Source organism: Carcharodon carcharias, chromosome 1, assembly GCF_017639515.1.
Source record: "Carcharodon carcharias isolate sCarCar2 chromosome 1, sCarCar2.pri, whole genome shotgun sequence".
Lineage (NCBI taxonomy): Eukaryota > Metazoa > Chordata > Chondrichthyes > Lamniformes > Lamnidae > Carcharodon > Carcharodon carcharias.
This window is the reverse complement of record NC_054467.1, coordinates 154,050,443-154,066,232: the sequence shown is the minus strand read 5'-3', so window position 1 is coordinate 154,066,232 and position 15,790 is coordinate 154,050,443. Positions and strand designations below refer to the sequence as shown.

Sequence of the window (15,790 nt, the reverse complement as noted above, 5' to 3'; positions counted from 1 at the left end):
GCTAATAATGAAGATGATCTATATAGTAGTTAGGGATCATGTTCTACAAGGCCATAACAGTGCACTTTTCTTTCTGATAAGAAGGTACCCATGCTGGAAAATTTGGGTAATTGTGGCAGCATCTTTTTTAGAAAGCTGGAAAGGGAAAATTCTGTGGAAATACTGGTTTTACTCATTCAAAACCCACTCAGTTGCACAGAGCTAAATTCAGGTCCAGTGTATTTTGATTTTTGCTGACTTATCATGAACTATTTTGCTATTCGTGTTTGGAGGGAAGCTGTAGAGGTAGAACTCTTCCTTTTTGATGATACAGTTGTGCATATAATTCATTGTATGTCACAAGTTTTAAATATTTCTACTGATACCTTCACAGTTTTATTGAAAGAAAATTCCTGTAAGAATATATTTAAAAATTGGAAAGGCAATAACATGACATTCTGCATCAACTGCCAATGAGCATATTGTTCATTGTATAGTTTTCAGGCATGTGATTGTGATTGAAGCTACATTTAAAATTTTTCTGAAGTCTCTTGGGGGAAAGAAGGGGTCAATCTATCTACAGGAGCAGGCTTTATGTACATTAGTATGATAAGTATGAATTATCAAATATACCAGCTTTAGAGAAATGGGAAATGTGACTTCAAAATTTTGAATTAATTACTAGGTGCTTGGAAATGTAACTTTTCTGTCAAGTTCAAGCTTGAGATTATTGGCATTAGAAAACAAATGTTTTTTCTTCCTAACTCCCTACCCATATCTTTTGGCATCAGGATTCAGGATCTGACACTAAGCTAAACACAATCAGTCTCAAGGAAGCATTGGAAAGATTTGATCACAGCCATACTCTATCTGCTTCCTCCAGGAGTTCGAGAAAGTCTTCTTCACATACTGCAGTGTCCGATCCAGCCTGTAAGTTTCAGGAAGAATAATGTACATAAATTTTATAATATAATTAGTGTCACTTACAATATTATTGATGTTTATAAAATTCAATAAAACCCCAAAATGGTTTCTGATTGGCATTAAGACGATTTGTACAATACAATTCACCAAGTATATATTTGTGATAGTGATATAGTCACATGATAGATCCATGGGCAGAGTTTTTTCCTCAGTGTGTGGCCACCTGACCGACCCACTCGAGCAAGAAATAGCATGTGATGATCTCAGGCAAGCTTCCCAACATCATCGTGCACTCACGTGATGTTTCGGTTGGCAGGCTTGCGCGAGAGGCTGGGTGCCCACTGGCAATTAATAGGCATATTAAGCCAATTAAGTAGTTAGCAATGGTGATTTTTCATTGCTGCCCGTCTAATGTTATAGTTGGCGGGTAGGTGAATTGGCCAGGCGCCTTTTGCCTTTTTGAGGAAATCTCATCCAAAGGTGTGATGCAGTTTCCGATATTAATTTTAAAAAAGATAAAAATGTTTATACAGAATTTACATCAGCCATATGTTCAGGTGATTGACCCTGATGCATGGGCATTTTTTTTGGCATTTGAAAATCTTTATTTATGGCTTTTGAATTCTTCAGCTCCCTAAGGCAGCTCTCTGCCTTCAGGGAGCTTGCATTGTGCGTTCCCCCACACCCGCACTGACTTCAGCGCTCGCCCTCCTCCTGCCCCCACCCTGTAACATTGAGTATTTCGGTGCGCCTTTCATGATGGCTGGCCGTTAATTGACTAGCCAGCGTGAAATTGCGGTTGGGAGCCGGTTACAGGCAGCGGCTTGTTTTCTGGTCGCTCCCAGGCCCGCCAACTGTGCCCGCACGCCAAACCAAAATCCTGCCCCGCATGATAAAGGTCGTTCAACACAACCAAGTTCATCCACTGTAAGCAGATATGAAGGGGGTTTGCGTGTTGTCAGGAGGGGGGTTGAGGAGGTGAGAGCACTGGGTTCCTGGGGGCAGGGAGTATTGTCAGAGGTGCAGGGAGTGTGTTTTTCTAGGCCTTCCCAATATACCTCCAGCTGTTAATTATTGTCCTGTGCCTAAGAAGGATGAGGTAAATATCTGGGTAAGTATAGGGCATCTGTGTGTCCTACAGGCCCGCTTTCCACTTTTTGGTGCGTTTGATTCTTGTTTTCAGACCCACACCACTGGCTAGCAGCAATGTGGATAAGAGAGCCAAATGTGAAAGTCTCCCTGTTGGTAGACAGCCTCTCCATTGGCAAGTCCCCAACTGTGCCTCCTTGTGGTGCCACACAGAAACTGTGTCCCTCGTGGCCCCAGGCTAAAACTTTAAACCTGGAGGAGATTCGGCCCCCAGACATGTACGGTGCAAGCCCACTGGCACATGGACATGCCCCGGCATTCATGAGCCAAACCTTTAGCTATGGGTGAATAGCTTCACTACCATGTGGATACAGCAGCAGAGTTGATGGCTAAGGGATTAAACTCTGACAAAATCTGGCGTGGAGCCCAAAGCTCGACTGATGTCTAAATATGTCACCTTTTCAGAAACTCCTTCAGCCAATCCGATGCCAAACATAGTGCTTTGCATTCCTTTAGACTTGAATGGGGAGGTCAAGAGGAGGATCCCTGATGTTTGTGTAGCCCAAGTCTCCATAGATTTTGTCTAGGCTTGTGCCCTGGAGAGAACATTCCAGTTTCACTGCAGAGTGTTAGCATAAGGCTGCAGTTACAGGTGATAACCCCAACTTAATTGACGTGACAGTCGTGCTACATGCTGTCTCCAGTGGTGGGAGGGACCATTGTGTTCCACTGGTCAGCCACCACTCACCTCAACTTGGGCAGCGCCCCCCCTCCCCCCCCCCCCCCCCCACCATGCTGACCCACCAAGGTCTATATGCTTCATTGATTTCTTGGAGCTTAGAGTCTCTGCTCATCAAGTGAATGGAATCAATCACATCAGGCACACAGATGAAACAAACAAAAAGAAAGTGCCAACTCTTCAACTGGCAAGCTGGAACATCAGGATCAAGTGCACACGATTGACAGTTGACTGGCAGTCAATAATGCGTGCAAGATAACATTGGTCTACATGGAAACTGATAGACTGATCATCGACATGGCAGACCTACATCAACATAGTGTCCCTACAAGAGACCAGGCTTGCTGAGAGCGGATCACTGAAACAAAAACATTACACATTCATCTAGCAGGGGAAGTGTTCAGAGGAAAGACGTGAGCAAGGTGTAGGCTTTGCTGTAAGGAACTCGTTACTCTCAATATTAGAACCAACCCAACCCAAAAAATGGTTCAGAACGTGTTCTCTCCAACTGCTTCTCAAAAAAACAGAGGTAGTAAACCCAACTAGAATCTGTGCTCCATCACAGATGTGAAGGACCAGTTTTATGAGAATCCCTAAGTCAGAGCAAGAGTGTGTGTGGGCCATGAGGCATGGTCTTCCTACTTCAGACATCATGGCCTGGGAAAGATAAATGAGAATGGCCAGAGACTACTTGAGCTTTGCTGCTACCACGAGCTTTGTGTAACTAACATCTTCTTTCAGAACAAACCGTGCCACAAGGTGTCCTGAAGACATCCAAAATCAAGGCATTGGCACCAGCTGGATCTGATCATCATTAGACGTGACTCTCTCAACACATGCAGCGACCACAGCACTTACTGTGATACAGTTCACTCCCTGTGTGCATTAGGGTGAGGATGTAACCCTTGAAGTTTCTTTGTTCAAAGCAGATATGTCATCCTCATAGCAATAGTGCCATGCCAGATAGAAACCAACAGTTCTGCAACTCAATTAACAGGCACTCTCCAAAATTCCCACACAGTGCAGAAGCGAAATGGAACATATTTCAAGGCAGCATCTGCAATACTGCACTCCCAATATAGGGGAAGCAAGAATGGAAAATTGCTGACTGGTTCGAGGCTGACATCACTGTGGTGGAACCTGCCATTGAAGCCATTACCCACTCTCATTAGTTACAAGTGATATCAAAGCAAGAAAACTCTGCACTAAGCCATTCAAAATAAAGTCCAATAAACTGCTAGGCAGTACATCAATTGTTACAATTGTCAAAATATCCAGATGCTCTTCGACACTGGGTATGTCAGGGGCATATATGAAGGGATCGTAAAGGTCCATTAGCAAGAGAAAATACTCCATTGAAAACAAAGGCAGGTAAGGTCAACACTGACTGCAATAAAAAGTTGGAGAGATAGGTGGAACACTACCTTGAGCTGTATTCTAGGAAGAACACTGTCACTGATGAAGCTCCAGGTACCATAGAAAGCCTGCCTGTCATGGCAGAGGTGGATTTGAAAACAACAGTGAAGGAGCTCAGTGAAGCTAATGATTTGCTTGCCATGGGTTAAATATTCCATACTGCTGCACTAATATTCCATACTGAGGAACACCTGCAACAGCAACTGGACAGATTCTCTCATGCCTGTCAAGAGTTTCGTTTGGAAAATAGAGTTGAGGCCACAAATAGATAAGCCATGAACTTATCAAATGGCAGAGCAGGCTTGAGGGGCTGAATGGCCTGCTCCTGCTCCTAATTCATATGTTCATATGGTTTGACCATTAGCATCAGGAAGACCAAAGTTATGAGCCAGGATGTTGTCATACCGCCATTTATCAACATTGACAACGTGACGCTGGAGGTTGTTGATAGCTTTACTAATCTAGGCTCCACAATCATCAACAATCTGTCACTTGATGCTGAAATCAGCACGCACTTTGCAAAAGCTGTAGTTGCTATGACCAAGCTGAGTAAGAGAATGTGGAAAAACAGCAACTTGACCGAGAACACTATCCTGTGAGTCACCAAGCCTTGTCCGCAGCACTCTCTCTGTTACAGTGATGAGACCTGGACAACACATGCCAGACAGGAGTAAAGGCTGAATGGTTTCCAGCTTCTCTGTCGCAGATGTTTCCTTGGCATCTCTTGGCAGGGCAAGGTCACCAACTCAGAGGTCTTGGAGGGTGCTAATTCCATCAGCATACACTCATTGTTAAGCCACCAATTCCTCTGCTGGCTCAGCCATGTTCACAGATGGATGATGGTCGTAAACCCAAAGACCTTCTGTACGGAAATTGACCAGTGGGTCACCACCTCCTATGCATCTATCCACTACAAGGACACCACCAAGCAAGAAATAAAGATGGTGGACATTGACACGGACAACTGGGCAATGCTAACTGATGGCCATGACCTCTGGAGACTGACTGTTTGGAAGGGCATTGGAAGAAAAAAGCGGAAACGAGAAGCTCAGCTGGCCAATAAGACGGCCCAGAGAAAACAGAGACCAGCGAATCATATACCTTCGCAGTCCACTGTCTTCCTCTGCAGCAAATGCAGCAGAGATTGCCAAGCCAGAGTGGAGCTCCTGAACCACAACAGGTGATACTTGACACAGTTGACCACCATAGCACAAACCATCATCTCACAAGATCGAAGATTGTCATCCATAGGGCATCTCGGAGGGGCCCGGGCAGTGTAATTCTGCTCATTGGAAGTTTAAGCTTCCAAATTGTGCATGGGTCAGGTCTTCCTCAGGATTCCAATTCGCGACAGCAGCAAATGACTCAACATTCGCCGCAGTTGCCATCAGAACTTCCAGGATTATTATGTTTTTGGTTTTTAGATGTTCTTCTCTCCTCCTTTAGTAGGGATTTTATTATTTTTCCTACCACTGAAGTTAGGCTGACTGGTCCATAGTTTCCTGGACATGATCTATCTCCCTTTTTTAAATATAGGTATAATGTTAGCTATTCACCAGCCCTCTGGCACTGCACCTTTATTTAAACAAATTAGTAAAAGTGTTTAGTAACACCTCTGTTATCTTTTCCCTAAATTATTTTAAAAGGCAATGATGTAATCCATTCAGACTGGTGTTTATCCCCTTAAAGTTTGATTAGTTTATTTAATATTTTTATTTTAAGTGCAGCTCCTCATTTCTAATCTTATCATTTCCTGTCACTTCCATCTGATAAATACTGAAGCCAAGTAATTAGCAGCTTTTGTCTCATTAAGCTTGAAACTTGTAGCCTCCTCTCTGCTCCTTATTTTCACTTCCGCAGAACAGACCCTCTTCTAGATTCCTGTCCTATGACTAGTCTGTCCCTTGGGACCTTTCCTGTTCCACTCTCCTGGATTTGGGGACTTCCTTCTGTAGTTCCTAGAACCTACTTCTGCAGTTTTCTCACCTGTCCAGCTACCCCTGGCAGCTGGCTTCAACTTCACTTTGGCACTTGCCATCTGTCCCTCCTATGCTGCAATTGCTGGCAACTGAACTGCAGCTGTTCTTCTGTCTCTGTAGGGTCTCCTGTTGCTGGGCAACAGCACAGTTTTTCTCTACTCTTGTTGGTTTTAACACTCCTTGAGGAGTTGTAAAAATCTCAGTATGGACTGCAGCGGTTCAAGAATGTGGCTCACCACCACCTTCTCAAGGGCAATTAGGGATGGGCAGTAAATGCAGGCTCAGCCAGCGACACCCACATCCCTTGAATGAATAAAACCAAACTTAGAAATGCAGGTATAGAAAGAGAACTTTAGACCTGTTGTCTCCACTCAAAAATGAAACTAGATCCCAGGTTTTGACACACAAATAGAAAATCATAAGAACATAAAAACAGGAACAGGAGTAGACCATTTGGCCCCTCGAGCCTGCTCCGCCATTCAATGGCTGATCTTGTCTTTCAATTTCCACATTCCCATCTAACCCCAATAACCTTTGTTTCCCTTGCTTAACAAGAATCCATCTACCTTTGTCTTAAAATATTCAATGACCTCTTCACCTTCTGAGGCAGAGTTCCAAAGTCTCAGAATCCTTTGAGAGAAAAGAATTCTCCTCATCTCTGTCCTAAAAGGGCGACCCCTAATTTTAAAACAGTGCCCCCTAGTTCTGGACTCACCCACAAGAGGAAACATCCTTTCAACTTCTACCTTGTCCAGGCCGTTCAGGATCTTGTATACTTCAATCAAGTCACCCCTCACTCTTCTAAACTCCAGTGGAAACAAGCCCAGTATCCAAAACAAAAACAGAATTACCTGGAAAAACTCAGTGGGTCTGGCAGCATCGGCGGAGGAGAATAGAGTTGACGTTTCGAGTCCTCATGACCCTTCAACAGAACTGCTAAAGTTCTGTTGAAGGGTCATGAGGACTCGAAATGTCAACTCTTTTCTTCTCCGCCGATGCTGCCAGACCCGCTGAGTTTTTCCAGGTAATTCTGTTTTTGTTTTGGATTTCCAGCATCCGCAGTTTTTTTGTTTTTAAGCCCAGTATCCAACCTTTCCTCATAAGACAACCCAGTCATTCCAGGTACCGATCTAATAAACCTCCTTTGAACTGCCTCCAATGCATTTACATCCTTCCTTAAGTAAGGAGATCAAAACTGTGCACAGTATTCAAGGTGCGGTCTCATCAATGCCCTGTATAATTGAAGCATAACACCCTTACTTTTATGTTCAACCCCTCTCATAATAAAGGATAGCATTCCATTATAAATTCAACTTAAAGATATGCCTTATTCCTAACACACCCAGATACACATATAGCTTTCTTAATCTATCTCTCTTTCCTAACGCCTGAGACATTAACTCTTTCTCCCCGCAGATGCTGCCAGACCTGCCAACTATTTCCAGCACTTTTTGTTCTTATATCACCTAAACTGCACTTCAGGTGTGAAGAAAACATTCCATCAGGCCTGCAGCATACTTCTTCCAAAACCAGACAACGTCTTGATTATGACCTATTCCTTTTTTATAACCTAAAAAAGTTCATTATTCTCTCCAATAGTACTTTCCTTGAAAAGTGTTTGTGTGTGATTGAATGAATGGGTGGCATAGTGTTTGATTTTGAGGTGAGTGCTTAAATTAACAATCATCATTTTTTGTTTAAATGCATGAAAAGCCTGCTGCCGGTTATTCAAATCATCCACACCCTCAGGGATTAAAAAGCACTTCCTCTCAAAAAGTCACTAATTATGCACAGAATTACTTGGAAAACCTCAGCAGGTCTGGCAGCATCGGCGGAGAAGAAAAGAGTTGACGTTTCGAGTCCTCATGACCCTTCAACAGAACTGTTGAAGGGTCATGAGGACTCGAAACGTCAACTCTTTTCTTCTCCGTCGATGCTGCCAGACCTGCTGAGTTTTTCCAGGTAATTCTGTTTTTGTTTTGGATTTCCAGCATCCACAGTTTTTTGTTTTTATCACTAATTATACACAATTGGGAATGGGACAGAGATTTCAGCAATTCTCTCTCACCCTGACCATAACAGTTTATTCTTATTAAATGAACATATGAACATACAAACATATGAATTAAGAGCAGGAATATGCCATTTGGCCCCTCAAGCCTGCTCCGCCATTCAACAAGATCATGACTGATCTGATTATGACCTCCGCATACCCAAGATAACCCTTAACTCTCACTTGTTAGTCAAAAATCTATCTATCTCTGCCTCAAAAATATCCAATGACCCTGCCTCTGCCATCTCTGAGGAAGAAAGTTCCAAAGATTCAGCACCCTCTGAGAAAAGAAATTTCTGCTCACCTCCGTCTTAAATGGGAAACCTCTTATTTTTAAACTGCGTCCCTTAGTTCTAGTCTCTCCCACAAGGGCAAACAGCATTTCAGCATCCATTCTATCATACCTAGCACAAAGAAAGATGGTTGTGGTTGTTGGAGGTCAATCATCTTAGCTTCAGGATATCACTGCAGGAGTTCCTAGGCCCAACCATCTGTAGCTGCTTCACCAATTACTTTCTTTTCATCATAAGGTGAGAAGTGGGAATGTTCAGTGATGTTTGCAGAATGTTCAGCACCATTCATGACTCCTCAGATACTGAAGTAGTCCATGACCAAATGCAGCAAGACCTGGACGATACCACTTGGGCTGACGAGTGGTAACGTTTGCGCCACACCAAGTGCCAGGCAATGACCAGCTCCAACAAAAGAGAACCTAACCATTGCCTCTTGACATTCAATGGCATTACCATTGCTGAATCCCGCACCATCAATATCCTCGGGGTTACCATTGACCAGAAACTGAATTGGACTCAACACATACCAAGAGCAGGTCAGAGGCTAGGAATCCTGCGGCAAGTAACTCACCTCCTGACTCCACAAAGCTTGTCCACCATCTACAAGGCACAAGTCAGAAGGTGATGGCATACTCTCCACTTGCCTGGACAAGTGCAGCTCCAACAACACTCAAGAAGCTGGACACCATCCAGGACAAAGCAGCCTGCTTGATTGGCATCCCTTGCACAAACATTCATTCCCTCCATCACCGATGCACAGTGGCATCAATGTGTACTATCTACAACCAAAGAACCATAGAAACGTTATGGTGCAGAAAGAGGCCATTCAGCCCATCTTGTCTGTGCTGGCCAAAAAAAAGAGAAAATTGAAACTAACCACTCATTTTCAATCCCACTTTCCAGCACCTGGTCCGTAGCCTTGCAGGTTGCAGCACTTCAGATACATATCCAGGTACCTTTTAAATGAGTTGAGCATTTCAGTCTCAACCACCAATTTGGGCAGTGAATTCCAGATACCCAACACCCTCTGGGTGAAAACGTTTTGCCTCATCTCCCCTTTAATCCTTCTACCAATCACCTTAAATCTATACCCTCTGGTAATTGACCCCTCAGCTAGGAGAATCAGGTCTTTCCCATCTACCCTATCTAGGCCCCTCAGTTTTGTACACCACAATTTGGCCACCCTTCAGCCTCCCCTGTTTTAAGGAAAATAACCTAGCCTATCCAATTATAGTTGCAATTTTCAAGGCTGGCAACATTCTTGTAAACCTCCACTGTACTCTCTCCAGAGCAACTATGTCCTTCCTGTAATGTGGTGACCAGAACTAGACACAAAATTCCAGCTGTGGCCTAACCAGAGTTTTATACAGTTCCATCATTACATCCCTGCTTTTGTATTCAATACCTTGCCCAATAAAGGAAAGCATTCCGTATGCTTTCTTTACTACCTTATCCACCTGTCCTGCCACTTTCAGGCTCCTTTGGCCATGCACTCCAAGGTCCCTCACTTCCTTAACCCCTTTCAATATTCTCCCGTTTATTGAATACTGTATTCCCTTGCTTTATTTTCCCTCCCCAACTGCATTACCTCACACTTTTCTGGATCAAATTCCATTTGCTACTTTTCCGCCCAGTAAACCAAACCATTGATATAATTCTGGAGACAACAGCTATCCTCATCACTATCAACTATACGGCCAATGTGTTATCTGCAAATTTCTCAATCATGCCTCCCACCTTTAAGTTCAAATCATTAATATATACAACAAACAGCAAGAGCCCCAACACTGAGCCTTGTGGAACGCCACTGGAAACGACTTTCCATTCGTAAAAACATCCGTTGACCATTACCCTTTGTTTCCTGTTGCTGATCCAATTTTGGATCCAACTCTCCACCTTCCTCTGTATCCCGCATAATCTCACTTTTTGACCAGTCTGCTATGTGGGATCTTGCCTTACTAAAATCCATGTGAACAACATCCACTGCACTGCCATCATCAATCCTCCTTGCTACTTCCTCAAAAAATTTGATTAAGTTAGTAAGACACGATCTTCCCCTAACAAAACCATACTGACTATCCCTGATCAATCTGTTCCTTTCTAAGTGACAGTTTATCCTGTCTCTCAGATTTGATTCCAATAATTTGCCCACCATCAAAGTCAGACTGACTGGCCTATCCCTCGCACCCTTTTTAAATATTGATACAATGTTCGCAGATCTCTGTTTCTCTGGTACCTCACTTGTATCTAGTGAGGATTGGAAAATGATCCTCCGAGCATCTGCTATTTCCTCCCTGGCTTCCTTTAAAAACCTGGGATACAATCCATCCTGCCCTTGTGATTTATCCACCTTCTAAGATGTCAGTTTCTCCAGTGCTCCCTCTGTCATTATGCTTATTGTATCTAATATTTCACATTCCTCCTCTGCATCATCCTTCTCCTTGGTGAAGACAAAGACAAAGTCCTCATTGAGAACCCTGCCCTCATCTTCACCGTCAATGCACAAGTTACCATATACACCTCTGATGGGCCCTACCCTTTCCTTAGTTATTCTGTTGTTCTTAAGATACTGGTAAAGCATCTTTGTGTTTTCTTTGATTTTACCTGCCAATATTTTTTCGTATCCTCTCTTTGCTTTCTTAATTTCCTTATTTACTTCACCCCTGTACTTGTCATGTAACTGTCATAAGCTTTCTTTTTCTGCTTTATCTTACCCTGAATGCTTCTGGTTTACCAGGGGGCTCTAGATTTGGTGGTACCACCCTTTTTCTTTGTGGCATCATGTCTACACTGTACCCATAGAATCTCACTTTTGAATGCCTCCCACTGAGCTGACACCATTTTCCCTTCTAGTAGCTGTATCCAGTCCACTTTCTCCAGTTCATCTCTCAGCTTTGCAAAATTTGTCTTCTCCCAATTTAGAACGTTTACTCCTGTTCCACCCTTGCCCTTTCCATAATGATGCTAAATCTAACTATTATGGTCACTATCTCCAATATGGTCCCCCACTGCCATTTCATCCACTTACCCAGCTTCATTTCCAAAGACTAAATCTAAAATTGTGCCCTCTCTCATTAGGCTTGTTACTTGCTGGCTGAAAAAGTTCTCTTGAATGCACCTCAAGAATTTTGCAACCTCTGTGCCCTTCCCACTGTTCGTATTGCAATTGATATTAGGGTAGTTAAAGCCCCTACTGTTTTTGCACTCAGAAATTTGCCCACATATTTGCTTTTCTAACTCCCTTCCACTATTTGGGGGTCTATAGTACACTCCTAGCAATTTTTTATTTCTGAGATTAACCCATATGGCTTCATTTAGTATATCATCCTTCCCCACAGCTGTAATTGATTTTTTAACCAATCATGCTACACCCCCACCTTTATTATCCCCCCTCTCTATCCTGCCTGAAAACTCTCTATCCAGGGATGTTGAGCTGCCGTTTTTGCCCTTTTAAGACAAGTTTCCATTATAGAGATGATATCATGCTGCCATGTATCTACCTGTGCTCTCAGCTCATCAGCTTTATTTGCTATACTCCTTGCATTTACATATACACCTTTTGACACTGCCAAATTTCTGTGCTGTACACTTTTTACCTGTGCTTCTGTCTTTCAGAGTCACTCACTAATTCTCCATCTCCTGTTCCCTGCTCTGAATTTGTCGTCAGGTTCCCAGCTCCCTGGCAATCTAGTTTAAATCCCCACAACAGCACCAGCAAATCTCCCTGTGAGGATATTCATCTCAGTCAAGAGGCAGGACTTCACTAAGGCTCCTTAGATAGCACCTGCCAAACCCATGACTGCTACCATCTAGAAGGACAAGAGCAGCAAACACATGGGAACACCACCACCTGGAAATTCTCCTCCAAGCCACTCTCCATCCTAATTTGGAAATATATTGCCATTCCTTCACTGTCGTTGGGGCAAGATCCTGGTACTCCCTCACTAACAGCACTGTGGGTGTACCGACACCACATGGACTGCAGCAGTTCAAGAGGGCGGCTCACCACCAGCTCAAGGGCAGTTTGGGATGGGCAATTAACGCTGACTAGCCAGCAACACCCACACCCCATGCATGAATAAAAAAAACCCTCTCAAGCCTCCTTAGGATCTTATATGTTTCAGTAAGAATCACCTCTCATTTTCCTAAACTGCAATAGATACAGGCCCAGCTTGTCCAGTCTTTCCTCATGACATAACCACCCCTTATCCCAGGTATCAGTCATGTGAACCTTCTCTGAACTGCTTCTAACACGTTTATCCCTTTCTTAGATAAGGAGGCCAAAACTGTATTGGTGAGATGTGGTCTCACCAAAGTCCTGTACAACTGTAGCAAAACAAGCCTACTTTTATATTCCATTCCCATTGCAATAAACAACATTCAATTTGCCTTCCTTGATGTACCTGCATACTAACTTTTTGTGACACCCAGATTCCTCTGTACCTCAGAGTTATGCAATCTCTCTCCATTTAAAAATTATGCTACTTTTCTATTCTTCCTGCCAAAGTGGACAAGTTCACATTTTTCCACGTTATACCCCATCTGACAATTTTTTTCCAATCTCTTAACCTATCTATGTCCCTTTGCAAACTTATGTCCTCTTCACAACTTACTTTCCTACCCATCTTTGTGTCACCAGCAAATTTAGCAAGCATGCATTTGATCCTGTCATCCAAGTCAATGATATAAATTGTAAATAGTTGAGGCCCCAGCACAGATCACTGTGGCATACCACTTGTCACAACTCGCCAACCTGAAAATGACCCATTTTTGTCTACTCTCTGTTTCCTGTTAGCCAGTCAATCCCTTATCCATGCTAATGTTACCCCTGCTCTATAAGCTCTTATTTTACATAGCAGCCTTTGATGTAGCACCTCGTCAAATGCTTTCTGGAAATGCCCTTTATCTACATTGCTTGTTACTTCCTCAAAGAACTCCATCAAATTAGTCAAACATGATTTCCCTTTCACAAACTCATGTTTACTCTGCCAGATTGCATTGAGATTTTCTAAATACCCTTTTATAACCTCCTTTCTAATAGATTTCAGCAATTTCCTTACAACAGATGTTAAGCTAACTGGCCTGTAGTTTCCTGCTTTCTGTCTCTCTCCATTTTTGAATGGAGGAGTCACATTAACTATTTTCCAATCTGATGGTACCTTTCCAGAGTCTAGGGAATTTTGGAAAATTAAAACCAATGCATCTACTATCTCAACAGCCACTTATATTTAGATTCTAGGATGAAGCCCATCAGGACCTGAGGACTTGTCAGCTTTTAATTCTAATATTTTTAAGTACCCTTTGCCTATTGATTGTAATTGTTTTAAGTTCCTCCCTTCCTTTCACTTCCTGATTCACAATTATTTCTAGGATGTTATTTATATCCTCTACAGTGAAGACAGATGAAAATACCTGTTCCATTTATCCGCCATTTCCTTATTTTCCATTATTAATTCCCCATTCTCACCCTCCAGAGGACAGTACTCTAATTTCTCCTTCCTTATTAATCTTTTAGTCATTCTTTGCTGTTTTTCATATTCTGTCCAATCTTCTGACCTTCCACTCATCTTTGCAGAATTATATGCTTTTTCTTTCAATTTGATTCTATTTTTAACTTCCTTGGTTAGCCACGGATGGGGCATCCTTCCCTTGGAGTTCTTCTTTCTCACAGGAATGTATCTTTCCTGACTATTCCGAAATATCTGCTTAAATGCCTGCCACAGCATCTCTATTGACCTTCTCCTTAACCTAATTTCTGAGTTCACTTTAGCTAGCCCTATCTTCATGCCCTCATAATTTCCCTTACTAAGTATAAAACGGTAGTCTTAAATCCACTTCTCTCCCTCAAACTGAATGTGAAATTCAATCCTATTATGACCTTTGCTACATAGGGGCCCCTTCACTATGAGGTTGTTAATCCTGTCTCATTGCACATTACCAGATCTAGTGTAGCATGCTCTCTGATTGGTGCTAGAACATGCTGCTGTAAGAAAACACTCTATGAACTTGTCATCCAAACTACCTTTGCCAATCTAACTTATTCAACCTATATGTAGTTTTAATTCACCATACTTATTTCACAAGCTTCCATTATTTCTTCCTATATACACCATCCTACAGTATGGTTACTGTTTGGGTATAAACCACCCTCACAAGTGACTTCTTTCCTTTAGTATTTCTCGTATCTACCCAAACTGATTCTACATCTTGACCTCCAGAACTAAGGTCATGCCTCTGTGTTGTACCAATGCCATCCTTAATTAAGGAGCTATCCCTCCACCTTCCCCTAGCTTCCTATCCTTCCTAAATGTTATGTACTCTTGAATATTCAGGTCCCAGTCTTTATCATCTTGCAGCTATGCCTCCATAATGGCAATCAGATCTTACATATTGTTACGACCGCAGCAGATGTTATTTGCTGAGCAAGTCAAATCCCAGAGGAAAACTTGCCTTACTGATCATAACCTTTTTTTAATATTCTGAAAATGAGGAGAAACCTACTGATCCCAGAAGCATAGAATTCCAGTAATACTTTTGGGATTTTGAAAATTAAAAGATTTATTAACAAGAAGTAAAGAAAACTTAAGCACACAAAATTAAAGTTACACAGTTAAAACAGTCTTACAAGTCCTCCCTAAAAGAAACCATGTTCAGACAAACACCTTAGCAACACTCCCTTATGGATTTTTGACTCTAAAAAATCCAGTCATATTACCCAAGGCAAAACAGCTGTCACTTTAGTAAAGGTATACCACATGATTTCTCACTCTCTTCCACTCTGCTGTGGAAACCCAAGAATGTTCAGGAACAAGACTGCTTTGTGTGATGAAGATTTTCCTGGTTTCTGGATAGCTGCTTCACACTTTGCACTTTCTCTCAGCACAGAGTTGGTTCCAGAATATCTGCCCCACAGAGCCAACACAACTCAGCTCGATATCGTTCATTAAATATTCATTTACCCTTTCACCTTTGATTCCATTGTCCTCAGCACCTCTTTGACCTCAACTTTTCCAAAATAATAAAAATCTTTCATGTTTTCCTTTGCCTCCCCTCTTTGGTCAAATGAAATTTAATCACCTTCACTTGTTTAATCGTGAAACCTGTGCAAGTTGTGTCCCTTACTCCCCTTTGAAATTTAACAGCTGAAAAGCCACGTCTCTATCTTTGCAAATTTCTAAACCTAACCTATTTGCTTAAAAATCCACTTTACCATAGCTTCTCATTACAAATGCATGCATTTAGCACCTCTACTCCTTTTATCTTTCAACTCTCCCAGACAAGTTCTCTCTATTAACCTTTCCCCAGTTTAATTAAATCA

General features: G+C 42.4%; 1 protein-coding gene across 1 annotated transcript in view; it reads left to right on the top strand.

Moving 5' to 3' along the window:
- clocka (clock circadian regulator a) overlaps nucleotides 1–15,790 on the top strand; it is a 166,169-nt gene that overhangs the window by 119,971 nt on the left and 30,408 nt on the right. Inside the window, exon 15 of the mRNA XM_041196182.1 lies at nucleotides 771–909. Coding sequence (XP_041052116.1) covers nucleotides 771–909 — 139 coding nt within the window. The remainder of the gene's footprint in view (nucleotides 1–770; nucleotides 910–15,790) is intronic.